General features: G+C 54.5%; 1 protein-coding gene across 6 annotated transcripts in view; it reads left to right on the top strand.

Moving 5' to 3' along the window:
- RAP1GAP2 (RAP1 GTPase activating protein 2) overlaps positions 1-13202 on the top strand; it is a 267223-nt gene that overhangs the window by 232911 nt on the left and 21110 nt on the right. For all 6 annotated transcript variants that reach the window (XM_030799615.1, XM_030799613.1, XM_030799614.1 and 3 more), the window contains 3 exons: positions 3219-3290; positions 3803-3889; positions 5841-5975. In XM_030799615.1, coding sequence (XP_030655475.1) covers positions 3219-3290; positions 3803-3889; positions 5841-5975 — 294 coding nt within the window. The remainder of the gene's footprint in view (positions 1-3218; positions 3291-3802; positions 3890-5840; positions 5976-13202) is intronic.

The raw sequence follows: 13202 nt of genomic DNA, 5'->3' as shown, positions 1-13202 counted from the left end.
GAGACGGGTGTTCACCATGTTGGCCAGACTGGTCTTGAACTCCTGACCTTGTGATCCACCAGCGTCAGCCTCCCAAAGTGCTGGCATTACAGGCTTACAGGCATGAACCATTGTGCCTGGCTGTGTTTACCCACTCTTCTAAGCCACAAAGCACAGCATTGTCCTCAGAGGGGTGATGAGAAGCAGAGAGGCAGGGCTCCCAGGAGGAGCAGGCTGTGGTACCTTGATCGTGCACTCCACCTGCCAGGCAGACACTGAGGCTGGAAGACAAGACGTGTGGATGGGGCCAGGGAGGGGGACCAGCCTTCCAAGGTACTCCCCAAAGCGCTGTCCATCCACACTCCCGGCAGCCCCCCAGGTAATTAACAGACTGTGGGGAGGACCTGGTTAGATCCCCCAGGGGGCCTGGGTGAAGCAGGACCTTAGCTGGTCCCTGCAGGCTCGGGCTGTGGCAAAGAAGGCCGAGATTTCCTCCGGACTGAGCGAGCCCCAGGAGGCCTCCACTGGGGAGGGGGAGCTGAAGAAAGAAGAGTAAAGGAGGGACAGGGCTGGGTGTGTGAAGGAAGGGGTCCTCTTCTGCCCACGGAGGGGCTGGGCAGCCTGGGGTTCTGGTCCTGGCCCTGCCTCTGCTGCGTGACCTTGTTCCTTCCCTCTCTGGGCCTCTAGTTTTGTCTGTGTGAAATGAGGAAGTTGGAGTAGACACCTGCAGGCTGCTAGCCCTGACATCCTGCGGGAGGGAAGGAGGCGTGCTTGGGGGTGTGTGTGTGTGTGGTGGGTTGCAAGGCGCTTTGGGGGAACTCTATTTCAGGAGCCCTTTACTGGGTGCAGGTCAGCAGGGGAAGTGAAAAGGCCACTGGGTGACAGTGGTTACCCCTTACCAGTTGCTTGCTCATCCAGGCACTGTGCTGGGTCCTTAGACACAGTCTTGAATCCTGACAAGCCCTGGTGAGACAACACCTCTCGCTAGAGGGAGGAAATGGAAGCTGAGAGCTGAACCCGCGTAAGGCCTGAGGCTACAGAGCCACGGAGCTGCGGAGCTGAGGTTCCCGTCTGGGTCTGCTTGCGGTCTTGGTCATTGAGCCATCAGAGCAGGCGAGAAATTGGCTCCACGGACTCGGGTGTGCACGAAGCATCACTCTGGATTATTTTTCAGAAATGAGTGTATTCCTCATCCTGCCCGCTTGGAAGGAAAGTCCAGCTCAGCCATCACCAGGACTACCCCTTTCCCTCCCCCCCATCCCTGCCTCCCTCTCTGGAAGTCCTCAAAGGTGTCAGGAATCTCAGGTGAAGCCCACCGCCGGGGAGGGCCCTGTCTTTGTAGCCCCCTCCCCCTTTCCCGTCACGACTTGTCTGTTGCTTGGACGACGCTCTGTGTGCCGCCGCGGCTCCCAGGCCACTCTTGGGCGTGGGGACTTTGTCACGTTTTAAGCTTTCTGAAGTTCCCAGTGCATCCTCATGACTCACACCAAGCTCCTTCCTCCTTCCAGCCATGCAGGTCCCTTCCCCAGAGTCACCTGCATCTGCCTCTCTCCCTCCCTCCAAGCCTTTGCTGGAGGCCCTTGCTACATTTAGAAAACAGGAAGGTGGGGCTATGTTCAGGCAACTTCTGCTTTCAGCCCAGTGACCCAGATATCCCCAAGAGGGGGAACAACAAAGGCCTGGCTGCCTCGTTCGAATGGGGTCAGGAGAGGTGCACAATGAGGATGGAAGGTGAACGCATGTCACAAGGAAGGACCCTGTCCTCCAGTTGGCCCACAGGGCTCTGCTGTTGGACTGTCCGGCTGGAGGGTCGGATGGACTTGAGAATGTGTCTGAAGCCACTTATGTGGTCAGCACAGACCACTCTAATGCAGGCTGGAGGAGGAGGGGGGAGTAGGGCTGGGAAGGGGAGAGCTGGGGCTGCCCTCTGGCCTCTGTCCCAGGTGCCTGCAGTCTGCAGTCTCCCCATAGCCTTCCCACACCCCCACCCCTGATTCTGGCTCTGTGACTGGATTCTTGACCTGGGCCACCGGTGCCTGCTGGGTGGTGGCAGGGAACCGGCTTCAGCTGCTGGAGCCCAGCCAGAAATCACGTCAGCCAAACACACACCATTTCCTGACTCCGGGCACTGCAGTTTGGGCTGGGCAGACAGCCTCAAGCTTGGGAAGAGAAAGCCCGTGTTGACCAGCTCTCTCCCGCTCCGTTTCCCCTCCGGACTCTGGCAGGGCCTTTCCTTGGCTCGGTGCCCAGCTGCCTGCTCACCCGGCCTGGCAGACTCTCTGCATCTGCCCCACTTCACAGGCTGGCAGCACGCCAGGGCCGGGCTCACGTCAGCGGCCGCGCAGGGAAGGGAGGGCAGTCTCCCGAGAGCCTCACAGCCCCGTGGGCTGAGAACAGGTGAAATCAGGGCACCTCCGTGCAGAGGGAAGGCGGGGTGTGGGGCCCGTCCCACGCCTGGGAGAACCCCATGCAGAGAACCTGGAGGCCGTCACTCCAAAGCTCAGGCTCGCTCACGCTGCCAGAGGTGGGTGCCCCACCCTCAGTTCCTAGCCTGGGCCCCGGACTGGCTGACCCCGTGTGTGGGGCCAGAGCTCCCAAACACGGGTCCACTGGCTGCACGAGAGCTTCCGGGGGGCCCTACCCTTCTGATTCGGCAGGTTTAGGCCAGAGCCCATGAACCCAGTATTTATTTTTAAACACCTGAAGCAATTTTGAAGCAATTCTGATTTATGGCCGAGTTGAGAGTCAGGCTTGGGAAGAGAACCCCAGAGACGGGTCGGGAGAGGCCTGGCTGCTCTGTTCCTCTGCGGCTGATCGGCTGTGAGACTTGCGGGCTTCTCTGTGTGTCTCTGGGCATCTGTTTCCTCATCCGGGAAGGCGATTCTCCCTGTGCCTTCTCGGCAGGGTTAGCGTCACGGTCAAATGAGGTCACGAGATGCCATCTCCCGGGCACTCGTATGGCATTAAAATTAGGGTCCCAGCCCTGTCCAGTCATCTTGCCAAACCTGCTTCTGGCCTCCAGGAATGCAGATGAGAGGCTGCGGATGGCCCCACACTGTCTGGCGCCACTTCTAGGAACAGGGTCAGGGCCTGTGCTGGCGATGCTCACAGGAGTATTTGTTTGTGTTCTGGGAAGGGGAGGAGGGAGAAGGTGAGTAGCTTTGTGAGGAGTGTGGCTCCCGTAGGGGCAGCGCTCGTCTCTTCCCTCCAGGTCCGTACCATGACTCTGTTTCACTCAGGTCTCTGTCACTGCGCGGGAAGATGTGCCCACCTTTGGTCCACCTCTGCCCAGCCCCCCTGTTTTCCAGAAGGTAGGACACTCTTCCTTCTGCTCCTTTCGCATCCACAATGCCAGGTCTCAGTGCTTGAGTAGCAATGGTTGGGATGGAGCCGAATTCAGGCTGGGAACGTTAGGGAGCTCCTTTTGCAGGTTTTGGGGGAACCTCCTTTCTTGGGGTCTCTCCCCACCTCTTTCATGCTCCAGTCTGGCCCAGCATAGGACCACTTGTTGGGGTGTTTGACACTGGGGTTGCCTTTCTGCTGAAAGAAGGGTTTTTATGTCAAGCCCTGGTTAAGGAGCCTTGGGCAAGAATGAGCTCCAGTCATGGAAGTGCCACTGTGGCTTCCCAGGACCAGGGAAGCGGGTTTCCACGTTGGGATATTCGCAAGTGGGCTTGGCCTGGGCTAGAAATGATCCGCTGTCGGAAGGGACCTTTCAGGGGTTCTCCCCACGCCCCTGGCTCTGCCTGCCTGTCACTGTGGCCGAAGAACTTCTGGCAACAGCCAAGAGTGACAGACCTGAGGTCCGTCTTGTCTCTTCCAGGGCCCGGAGTTCAGGGAGTTTCTGCTCACCAAGCTCACCAATGCCGAGAACGCCTGCTGCAAGTCGGACAAGTTTGCAAAGCTGGAGGTGAGAGTGTGGTTTCTGAAGGTCTCCCTCCTGACCGCTGGGCTGCCTGTTAGCCAGCCTCATCCAGGGCTCCTCCATCTCTCTGTTACCCAGGCTGGAGTACAGTGGCATGATCTTGGGACTCACCACAACCTCTGCCTCCTAGGCTCAAGCGATTCTCCTGCCTCAGCCTCCCTAGTAACTGGGATTACAGGTGTGCGCCACCATGCCCGGCTAATTTTTGTATTTTTAGTAGAGACAGGGTTTCCTCCATGTTGGCCAGGCTGGTCTTGAATTCCTGACCTCCCTCAGGTGATCCACCTGCCCCAGCCTCCCAAAGTGCCAGGATTACAGGTGTGAGCCACTGCGCCTGGCCAATGAGTCTTTTTTTTTTTTTTTTTTTTTTTTTTAAGACAGAGTCTCACTGTGTCACCCAGGCTGGAATGCAGTGGCCCGATCTTGGCTCTCTGCAAGCTCCGGCTCCCGGGTTCACACCATTCTCCTGCCTCAGCCTCCCGAGTAGCTGGGACTACAGGTGCCCGCCACCACGCCTGGCTAATTTTTTGTATTTTTAGTAGAGATGGGTTTCACCGTGTTAGCAAGGATGGTCTCGATCTCCTGACCATCTCGTGATCTGCCCGCCTCCGCCTTCCAGAGTGCTGGGATTACAGGTGTGAGCCACTGCGCCCGGCCCAATCAGTTATTTTTAAAGCACCTACTGTGTGTCAGACCCTGTTCTGTTCCCTGGGATATGGGAATAAGTGAGACAGTTTCTATCCCTGGAGAGCTCACAGGATAGTCAGGGGGTGGGGCGGGGGGGGTCATTACTAAATAGGTAGTTATAGTACAGTGTGCCAGCACTAGGCTGGGATGGAGCTCAGCACAGCTCAGATAGTGACTATTTCTGCCTATGGGGGACAGAGGGTGTGTTCAGGGAAGGCTTCCTGGAGGAGGTGGCTCATGCACAGCTGAATCTTGATATCGGATGAACCTTCTGCCGGGAGGAAAGAGCGGGGAAGGGAGGGCTGATGTGGCATGGAAGACAGCATGAGCAAAGATCAGGAAGAACCAGAGCCTGACGTCAGGAGGGAGCTGCTGAGGGTTTGCTGTGGCTGAAGGACCCACGGGGGCTGGAATGGTGGAGACTCAGCCGGAGATGTTGGTTGGATCAGATCCAGAAGGGCTTTCAGCTCGGAGGTGGGCTGCTGGTAAAATGCTTAGGCAGGAGAATGAGGGGCTCGAAGTGTATGCCAGAGGGATTGCTCTGACAGTGGTGTCATTGAGAACGACGGTGACAGGAACAGGTTGCAGGGCAAGAAGTGCAGGAAGGCGACCAGTTAGAAGCTATTTACAGGAATCCAGGAGAGATGACAAAGGCTTATACTGTATGGGAGGAAATGGTTTAGGGTCAAAGTTGGGAAGACTTGGTGGACTCCTGGCTGTAAGTGTTGGGGGACGTGGGATTGACTGTAGAGTGACTCGGGCCTTCAGCCTGGGCTGTTTGATGACACGGTGGCCGAGTTGTGCCTGTGAAGGCCGGGTTGCTGAAAGGGCCAGTCCTTGTCTGTGTGAATGGTGGCCCCTGGTGTCCACGTGCATGGCTCTGGACAAACATCTGGATGGAGAGGAGCAGTGGAGAGTTGGGTGCGTGGATGTGGAGCTGGGGCAGAGGGCCAGGCTGGGATTCACTCTTCCTTCTGCTCCTCTACCACCAGGGTGGAGCTGTGGCAGCGGCGAGACGACCCAGGGAGAAGGGCGAGGGAGTAGAGCAGGAGGCTGAGCATGCAGCCTTCATCTTAGCTGCAGCATTTGTGAGCATGAAGCTCAGCTCAGCAGCAGGTCCACGCCGTGGCTGGGCTGGGCCGGGCTGGGCAGAATGGCAGCCTCCGGGCCAGGTGTCTGGAGCTGACAAGGAGCAGGCACATCTCTGCTCTCAGAGCCAGCTTCTCCATCCCACCCTCTTCCCTTCTAGGACCGGACCAGGGCTGCCCTCCTGGACAACCTTCACGATGAGCTCCACGCCCACACACAGGCCATGCTGGGACTGGGCCCAGAGGAGGACAAGTTTGAGAATGGAGGCCACGGGGGGTTCCTGGAGTCTTTTAAGGTATGAGCGTCAGAGTGACTGACGTTTGCTGTGGGGTTGGGACTGGGGAGGAAAGGAAGTGGTCCAAGGTCCACGGGATCCTGATCCCAGAGCCCAAGGGCCAGCTGGAGGGGTGACAGGAAACGTATGGGTATCCCAGGTGTTTGCAAAGGGCAGGGCCGTTAGGAAGTGTGTGAGGCTGGAGCAGCCAACAGTTTCTTCAGCAGCCTCCCCATCCTTCCTCTATCTGGGTCATCTCCTCCTGGCCCAGAAGTCTGATAAGCAGGGACAGTAAAGAGGTAGCAGCAGGAGAGGAGCCGGAGCAAGCTGGGAACATCGGCGCTTTCACCTGCCTCCTCCTGGGTCGGGGATCCCAGGGCAGAATGGCAGGAGCGAGGACCACGACCCTTAGGGGTCTTCGTAGCTGCTGTGGGTGCCGCAGTGATTCTTCCTAGCCAGTGGCCGAGCATGGGAAGACCTGGCTGGGCAGGGGCCATGGAACTATGGGCAAGTCCCTTTGGACTTTGCCAAGGGAAAAACTAACTAGAATGGGCTGCTAAAGGAAGCAGTGAGCTCCTTGTCCCTGGAGCTATTCAAGTAGAGCTCGGACGGCCCCCGAGCTGGTGTGTGCTAGAGAAGGTTTTTCATCTTATGCTTGCTGAGTGCTTGTTGGTCCACACAGCACGTAGATCCAGCATCTGGCTCGAGCCTGGCTGTCAGCCTGTGCAGGTGGCGGAACGGGTCTTGTTATTTTCACGAACACACGTGGGGACGGGATGAGAGATGCCACAGGGCTGCCCAGGTCCTTACACCGACGCAGAGGTGGAGCCTCATTTCAAACGCAGGTCTTCTGATTCTTAGGTCAGTGTTCTTCTGGGTTGCCTGATAGAAGGTGATTTGGAAACTCCCATCTGGGGGCATTGTGTGTGGGGCTTTATGGGGAATTATGTGTAGGGCTACACCCACCTCTATTAAAACCCCAGCTCTGTGGGATCCTGGGCAGTCTTTCAAGCCTCTTAAGGTGCAACTTTCTTGTCAACAACATAAGGATAGGAAGCAGGACCCCTGTCAGAGCCATCATGCGAGTTCATTGATACCATGCCTGGAGAAGTCCAGATTGCCTGGAATACAGTAAATGCACAAAAATGTTAGCTGTTATTACAGTTGTATACAGTGAAAGCTTCACACACATTATCCCACCTGGAGACTCGCAGCTACCCTCAGTGCCCTGTGAGGAAGGCTATTATTTGGGGTGTAGTAATTTTGGTATAATAGTTCATACTCAATTTTAATAATGATGGGCATAGTATTACGTGGGAGGAAACCAAGCCTCAAAGAGACAGAATCATTTGTGGGAGCAGGTGGAGTTGAATCCAGGTCTGCCGGATTCCAGATCCTGTGCTTTTAACGGCTATGTGACACCACCTCCCACTTTCTGACTTTGTTAAGATTCCACCCACACTAGCCTGGGCCCAGGCAGGCCTGGGGTCAGCCCCCCACTGCCCGGCTGGACTGCAGAGAGCAGGGCACGGCTCCTCCTACCCTAGTTGGGGCCAGCTGCCAAGATGCCTCTTGGGGTTGGGAAAAGGAGCTGAGCTGCTTGTCCAGGCTGGTGGGCGATTCCTGGGGCACCTGTTTCAGTGCTGATGGACAGTGGGAGCCAGGGCGAAATAGGAGAAATTTGGAGATCACGACGGAAGAGGGATGCGGAAGAAGAGGAACGGGAGGAGAGAGGGCGCCAGGTCAGACAACCCAGCGAGAGAATGGAGTGTGAGATGCAGTAAATGGGAAAACAGGCTTGGGTCTGGGGAAGGCAGAAAGGGGGGCCACATTAAACCTTCCACAGGCTCTAGACTTCCTTCCAGAGGCTCCACCACACTCCACAGCCCACGTATCAAAACATTTCCGCATCCCTCAGTAAATGTAATTTATGTAGAACTGTAAGAGGTGAGACCGGGCACGGTGCCTCACGCCTGTAATCCCAGAACTTTGGGAGGCCGAGGCAGGCAGATCACGAGGTCAGGAGATCGAGACCATCCTGGCCAACGTGGTGAAACCTCGTCTCCACTAAAAATACAAAAATTAGCCGGGTGTGGTGACGTGAGCCTGTAATGCCAGCTACTCAGGAGGCTGAGGCAGGAGAATCACGTGAACCCAGGAGGCGGAGGTTGCAGTGAGCTGAGATCGCGCCACTGCACTCTAGCCTGGAGACAGGGCGAGACTCTGTCTCAAGAAAAGAAAAAAAAAGTTGAGCTGCAGTTGGCGAGCCAACATAATGTTGTATTTTGTAGACATTTAATGAAGCATTTGTTTTGAGTTTTGCAGGTTTCTTGTAGTATTTTGGAGTTAACAGTTGGTTTTTCAGGTTTCAAGTATTTCTATATCCTGCAGATGCTTGTAGGCTGTGGACACTCTGCCCATGGTGCCCAATGGAGGAGGTGGTCCAGCTGCTAAATACGGGTGGCCGGTATAAGGAGAGTGGTCTGAGGCTGCTCTGTCCAGTCACCCGCCTCTGGTAGGAGTCGCAGTTGATCTGTGCTTGACTCCAGGGGGTCTGACGTATTCCTAGAGGGGCTTACAAGAGAGGAAATGCGTTAAGACTTCATCACGACTCATCTTTGATCCAGTGATCCAGAGAATTCTTTTCAACCCTAAATCTCTGCAACTGTAGGTTGAAGAGAGGCCTGCTTCCAGATTCTGCTTTCACACCTACCTGAGGTAGCAGCGTGGGGTGTGGGAGAGACTGTGACAGTCACACGGAGTAAGCTTCAGGGCCCTGACGGTTGTGACCAGATTTATTTTTTTATTTTTTTATTTTTTTTGAGACAGGGTCTTGCTCTGTCACCCAGGCTGGAGTGCAGTGGTGCAATCTTGGCTCACTGCAACCTCCGCCTCCCGGGTTCAAGCGATTTTCCTACCTCAGCCTCCCGAGTAGCTAGAATTATAGGCGCCTGCCACCACGCCTGGCTAATTTTTTGTATTTTTAGTAGAGACGGGGTTTCACCATGTTGGCCAGGCTGGTCTTGAACTCCTGACCTCAGGTGATCCGCCCACCTCAGCCTCCCAAAGTGCTGGGATTACAGATGTGAGCCACCGCGCCCGGCCATTTGTGACCATCTTTTTTCCTTCCCACCTGGGGAGCACGAGCTCCTGTTCCCTGTCCCTTTCATCATTGCTCTCATATGTCCCAAGCGTGGAGGCCTGAGCTGGGGACAGGCCAGGCTCAGCCGAATGGAGCCCTGGGGCCTGGGGTGGATTCTGGTGTTTAGGCCATGCCTGTGGCCAGGCTTGTGCGTCTGGCCCAGCTCAGGGAACCATCTCTAGTTTTGGTATTTTTTTTTTTCCTGGGCACCTGGGGCGGTGCTGTTGTGTCAACAGGACATTGCTTAGGGAGTTCACCCACACCTTCCTGAGATTGCTCTTGAAACAAGTGATACCTGAAATGATTCCAGAAGGAAAAGTTACAGGCCTTTATCTCTTCCTGTCAAAGTTTTTTTTTTTCTTTCTTTTGAGATGGAGTTTTGCTGTTGTTGCCCAGGCCTCGGCTGGAGTGCAATGGTGCAATCTCGGCTCACTGCAACCTCTGCCTCCTGGGCTCAAGTGATTCTCCTGCCTCAGCCTCCCAAGTAGCTGGGATTACAGGTGCCCGCCACCACGCCTGGCTAAATTTTTTTGTATTTTTAGTAGAGACACCATCTTGGTCAGGCTGGTCTTGAACTCCTGACATCAGGTGATCCGCCCATCTCGGCCTCCCAAAGTGCTGGGATTACAGGCATGAGGCACTGCGCCCAGCCTCCTTCCCGTCAAAGTTCTCACCTCCCAGGCTGATGGGAACATAACTGAGAATCCCCAGGGCTGAAAGCCATCTCAGCCATCCATCCTTGCCCCTGGTGAGGCTGCTGCTCCCCCATGTCAGCACTGACCCTTGGTCTTTCTCCTGAGCAGCAGGCCTGCCACCGCCCTGTGCTGTGCCGCCTGGCACCTCACCCCACTTGGAGCAGTTCCTCACATCTCGCTTCTGTCCTCCCGGCTGTAATGGAAGCTTTTCTCCCATGAGACACAGAACAGTTGGCTTTTGGACATCCAGACCTACTTTTCAAGCTGAACTGCTTGGAGATAGTCTCAGGAATCTGCTGGTTCTACAAACACTTCTAAAGTTTGCATTTTCACTTAGACCTAAAAAAAAACCTTCCAATTATAAAGACCAAACGTTTGGCTGGGCGTGGTGGCTCATGTCTGTAATCCCAGCACTTTGGGAGGCCAAGGTGAGTGGATCACCTGAGGTCAGGAGTTCGAGAGCAGCCTGGCCAACATGGTGAAACCCTGTCTCTACTAAAAATACAAAAATTAGATGGGCGTGGTGGTGCACACCTGTAATCCCAGCTACTTGGGAGGCTGGGGCAGGAGAAATGCTTGAACCTGGGAGGCGGAGGTTGCGGTGAGCTGAGATTGTGCCACTGCACAACAGATCCAGACTCTGTCTCAAAAAAAAAAACAAAAAAAAAAAACCTAAAGTTTGCAGTGATCACTCCAAATTAAGAGATGTTCCTATAGGGTAAATAGTAAGGCCTGAAGTCGGCACTGCAAACGCAGCCCATGGGGCCGCTGGGGTTGGGAGTCTGTGAGCAGACCCTCAGGAGTCTTGCGAGAACAGCTTTCGCGATGAAGGAGCTGTACGTTACGTTTGAACGATGATGATCTCTATACCATCTTCAAGTGCCATTCTCAGTCACCGCCAGCTGTTGATGAGGTTGTTATTGGTCCAATGAAAAGTGATGATACTTGCTGTACCGATGTCAGATGGACGTAGAGCACGTGCGGGCCACATTTTGAGAAATGCTGAGCTCGCCCAGCCCTCCACTGACCTCATCGCACAGAGGTGGAGCAGAGGACCAGGGAGGAGAAGGCTGCCGGGCTGGCTGTGATGGACCCAGGGCCGTGGCAAGCTGGGAGTTGCCACATTCATTTCTCCCAGCCTTTGAGGGACTGTGATAGTTCATGCATAGGTCTGACCTGACCCCTAGTGGCAGGAGAGGCCGCAGCTATCCCTGGCAGTCTTTGTGGCCCCGCAGACCTGCAGGGAGGTACCTGTAAGCCGGTCCCCCGAGCAGTGCCAGTGATGGCAGGTGGAGCCCAGCGGGGCCCCGCCAAGAATCCTTGGTCTTTGGTGTCCTTGCCCCCCTCCTTTTCCTCCTGACGGGGAGTTGTGATGTCAGGATGGCCCCACTGTTTTGGGGGCCCACGAGAGAGCTCAGGCCTTGTGCTTGCCCCTGCTCCACTCCTGGGTCGGAGCCACGGTCTCCTGGAGCAGAGCTGGCATCTGTCTTGCATTTGCCCCGCTAGAGGGACAGAAGACCCAGTGCTGACTCCTCACACTCACCCAGCCCGCCGTCTCCTCACACTTAACCTCGCTGACTCCGGCGGCTGCACCGGGGCTAATTGAGGAGCCAGTGTCCTCCGTGACTCCAGCCTCTGAGATTTTCCTTCCTTTTCTTTTTCTTTTTTTTTTTTTTTGGTGGGAGCCTTGGAAATTCGTGGTTTCTAATCATCCTTCAGTCATCCACCAATTGAATTGTATTTTCAACCTGGACCGGTTTTTAATATATAGGGGCCCTTTTATCTGGAGCCCAGGGTCCTGGGTTTGGATCCTGGCTCTATCTCTCACCTGCTATGTGGCCTTGGGCAATAATTTACCCTTCAAAACCTTTTCTGTCCAATGCCTGTCCTCTCTGCATCTCAGAATTGTAGAAATTCAATAGATCTTGTATGTGAGGCTCATGAGACCAGATACTGTTACACAGGAGTTACGATTTCCCAATGGAATCCTTTCTGGGAAAGAGACAGGGAGGAATACAATCACGTGTCACTCAAGGACGGGAAATACATCCTGAGAAATGATGGGAATACATTCTGAGAAATGACGGGAAATACGTCCTGAGAAATGACGGCAAATACGTCCTGAGAAATGACGGGAAATACGTCCTGAGAAATGAGGGGAAATACGTTGTGAGAAATGCGTCACTCGGCATTTGGTCATTATATGGACAGCAGGGCATACACAGACCTGGGTGGTCTAGCCTACGACACCGCTGTAGAGCCCGTGGCTGCCAGCACAGCCCTGGATGGTCTAGCCTACGACACACATCGGCTATAGGGCCCGTGGCTGCCAGCACAGACCTGGATGGTCTAGCCTACGACGCACGTCGGCTATAGAGCCTGTGGCTGCCAGCACAGACCTGGATGGTCTAGCCTACGACACATGACGGCTATAGAGCCTGTGGCTGCCAGCACAGACCTGGATGGTCTAGCCTATGACACATGTTGGCTATAGAGCCTGTGGCTGCCAGGCTACAAAGCTGTGCAGCAGGTTCCTTTACTGAATACTGTAGGTAATTGTAACACAAAGACAGGCATTTGTGTATCTAAACATCTAAATATGGAAAAGGTACAGTAAAAATATAGTATTAGAATCTTAATAGGACCAATGTCATCTATGCGGTCTGTTGACTGCAATGTCATTGTGTGGTGCTTGACTGGATTTCAGAATATAAATGATTAGTTTGGAATGTCATGATTGATGATGGTGTTGTCAACACACAAGGGCACCAAGAGAATGTAAAAATGCTGTTTTTTTTTTTTTTTTTTTTTTTTTTTTTTTTTTTTTTTTTTTTTTTTAGACAGTCTCGTTCTGTCACCCAGGCTGGAGTGCAGTGGTGCAATCTCGGCTCACTGCAACCTCAACCTCCTGGGTTCAAGCAATTCTTCTGCCTCAGCCTGCCGAGTAGCTGGGATTATAGGCACACACCACCATGCCTGGCTAATTTTTGTATTTTTTACAAAAATTAGAGATGGGGTTTCACCATGTTGGCCAGGTTGGTCTTGAACTCCTGACCTCAGGTGATCCACCTGCCTCCGCTTCCCAAAGTGCTTGGATTACAGGCGTGAGCCATCACCCCTGGCCGAGATGCTGAGATTTATGGAGCACTTAACTCATTCAAGGAACCTGGCTGCGGCCAGGCATGGTGGCTCACTTTGGGAGGCCAAAGCAGGAGGCTTACTGGAGCCCAGGAGTTTGAGACCAGCCTGGGCAACACAGGAAGAACCTGTCTCTATTTATTTATTTATTTATTTTAAAAAAGGAAGCTCGCCGCTCCTCCAGGGACACCTCAGTGTGCCACCACCCCTGTCCTGCCCTCAGTTGTTCAAAGGGTACATGGCTTTATGATGCTTGTGTGATGGGGTGAATAG

This window comes from Nomascus leucogenys, chromosome 19 (assembly GCF_006542625.1).
Source record: "Nomascus leucogenys isolate Asia chromosome 19, Asia_NLE_v1, whole genome shotgun sequence".
In the NCBI taxonomy this organism is placed as follows: Eukaryota; Metazoa; Chordata; class Mammalia; order Primates; family Hylobatidae; genus Nomascus; species Nomascus leucogenys.
Note: the sequence above shows the minus strand (reverse complement) of the source record. Positions and strands in the feature narration are given on the sequence as shown.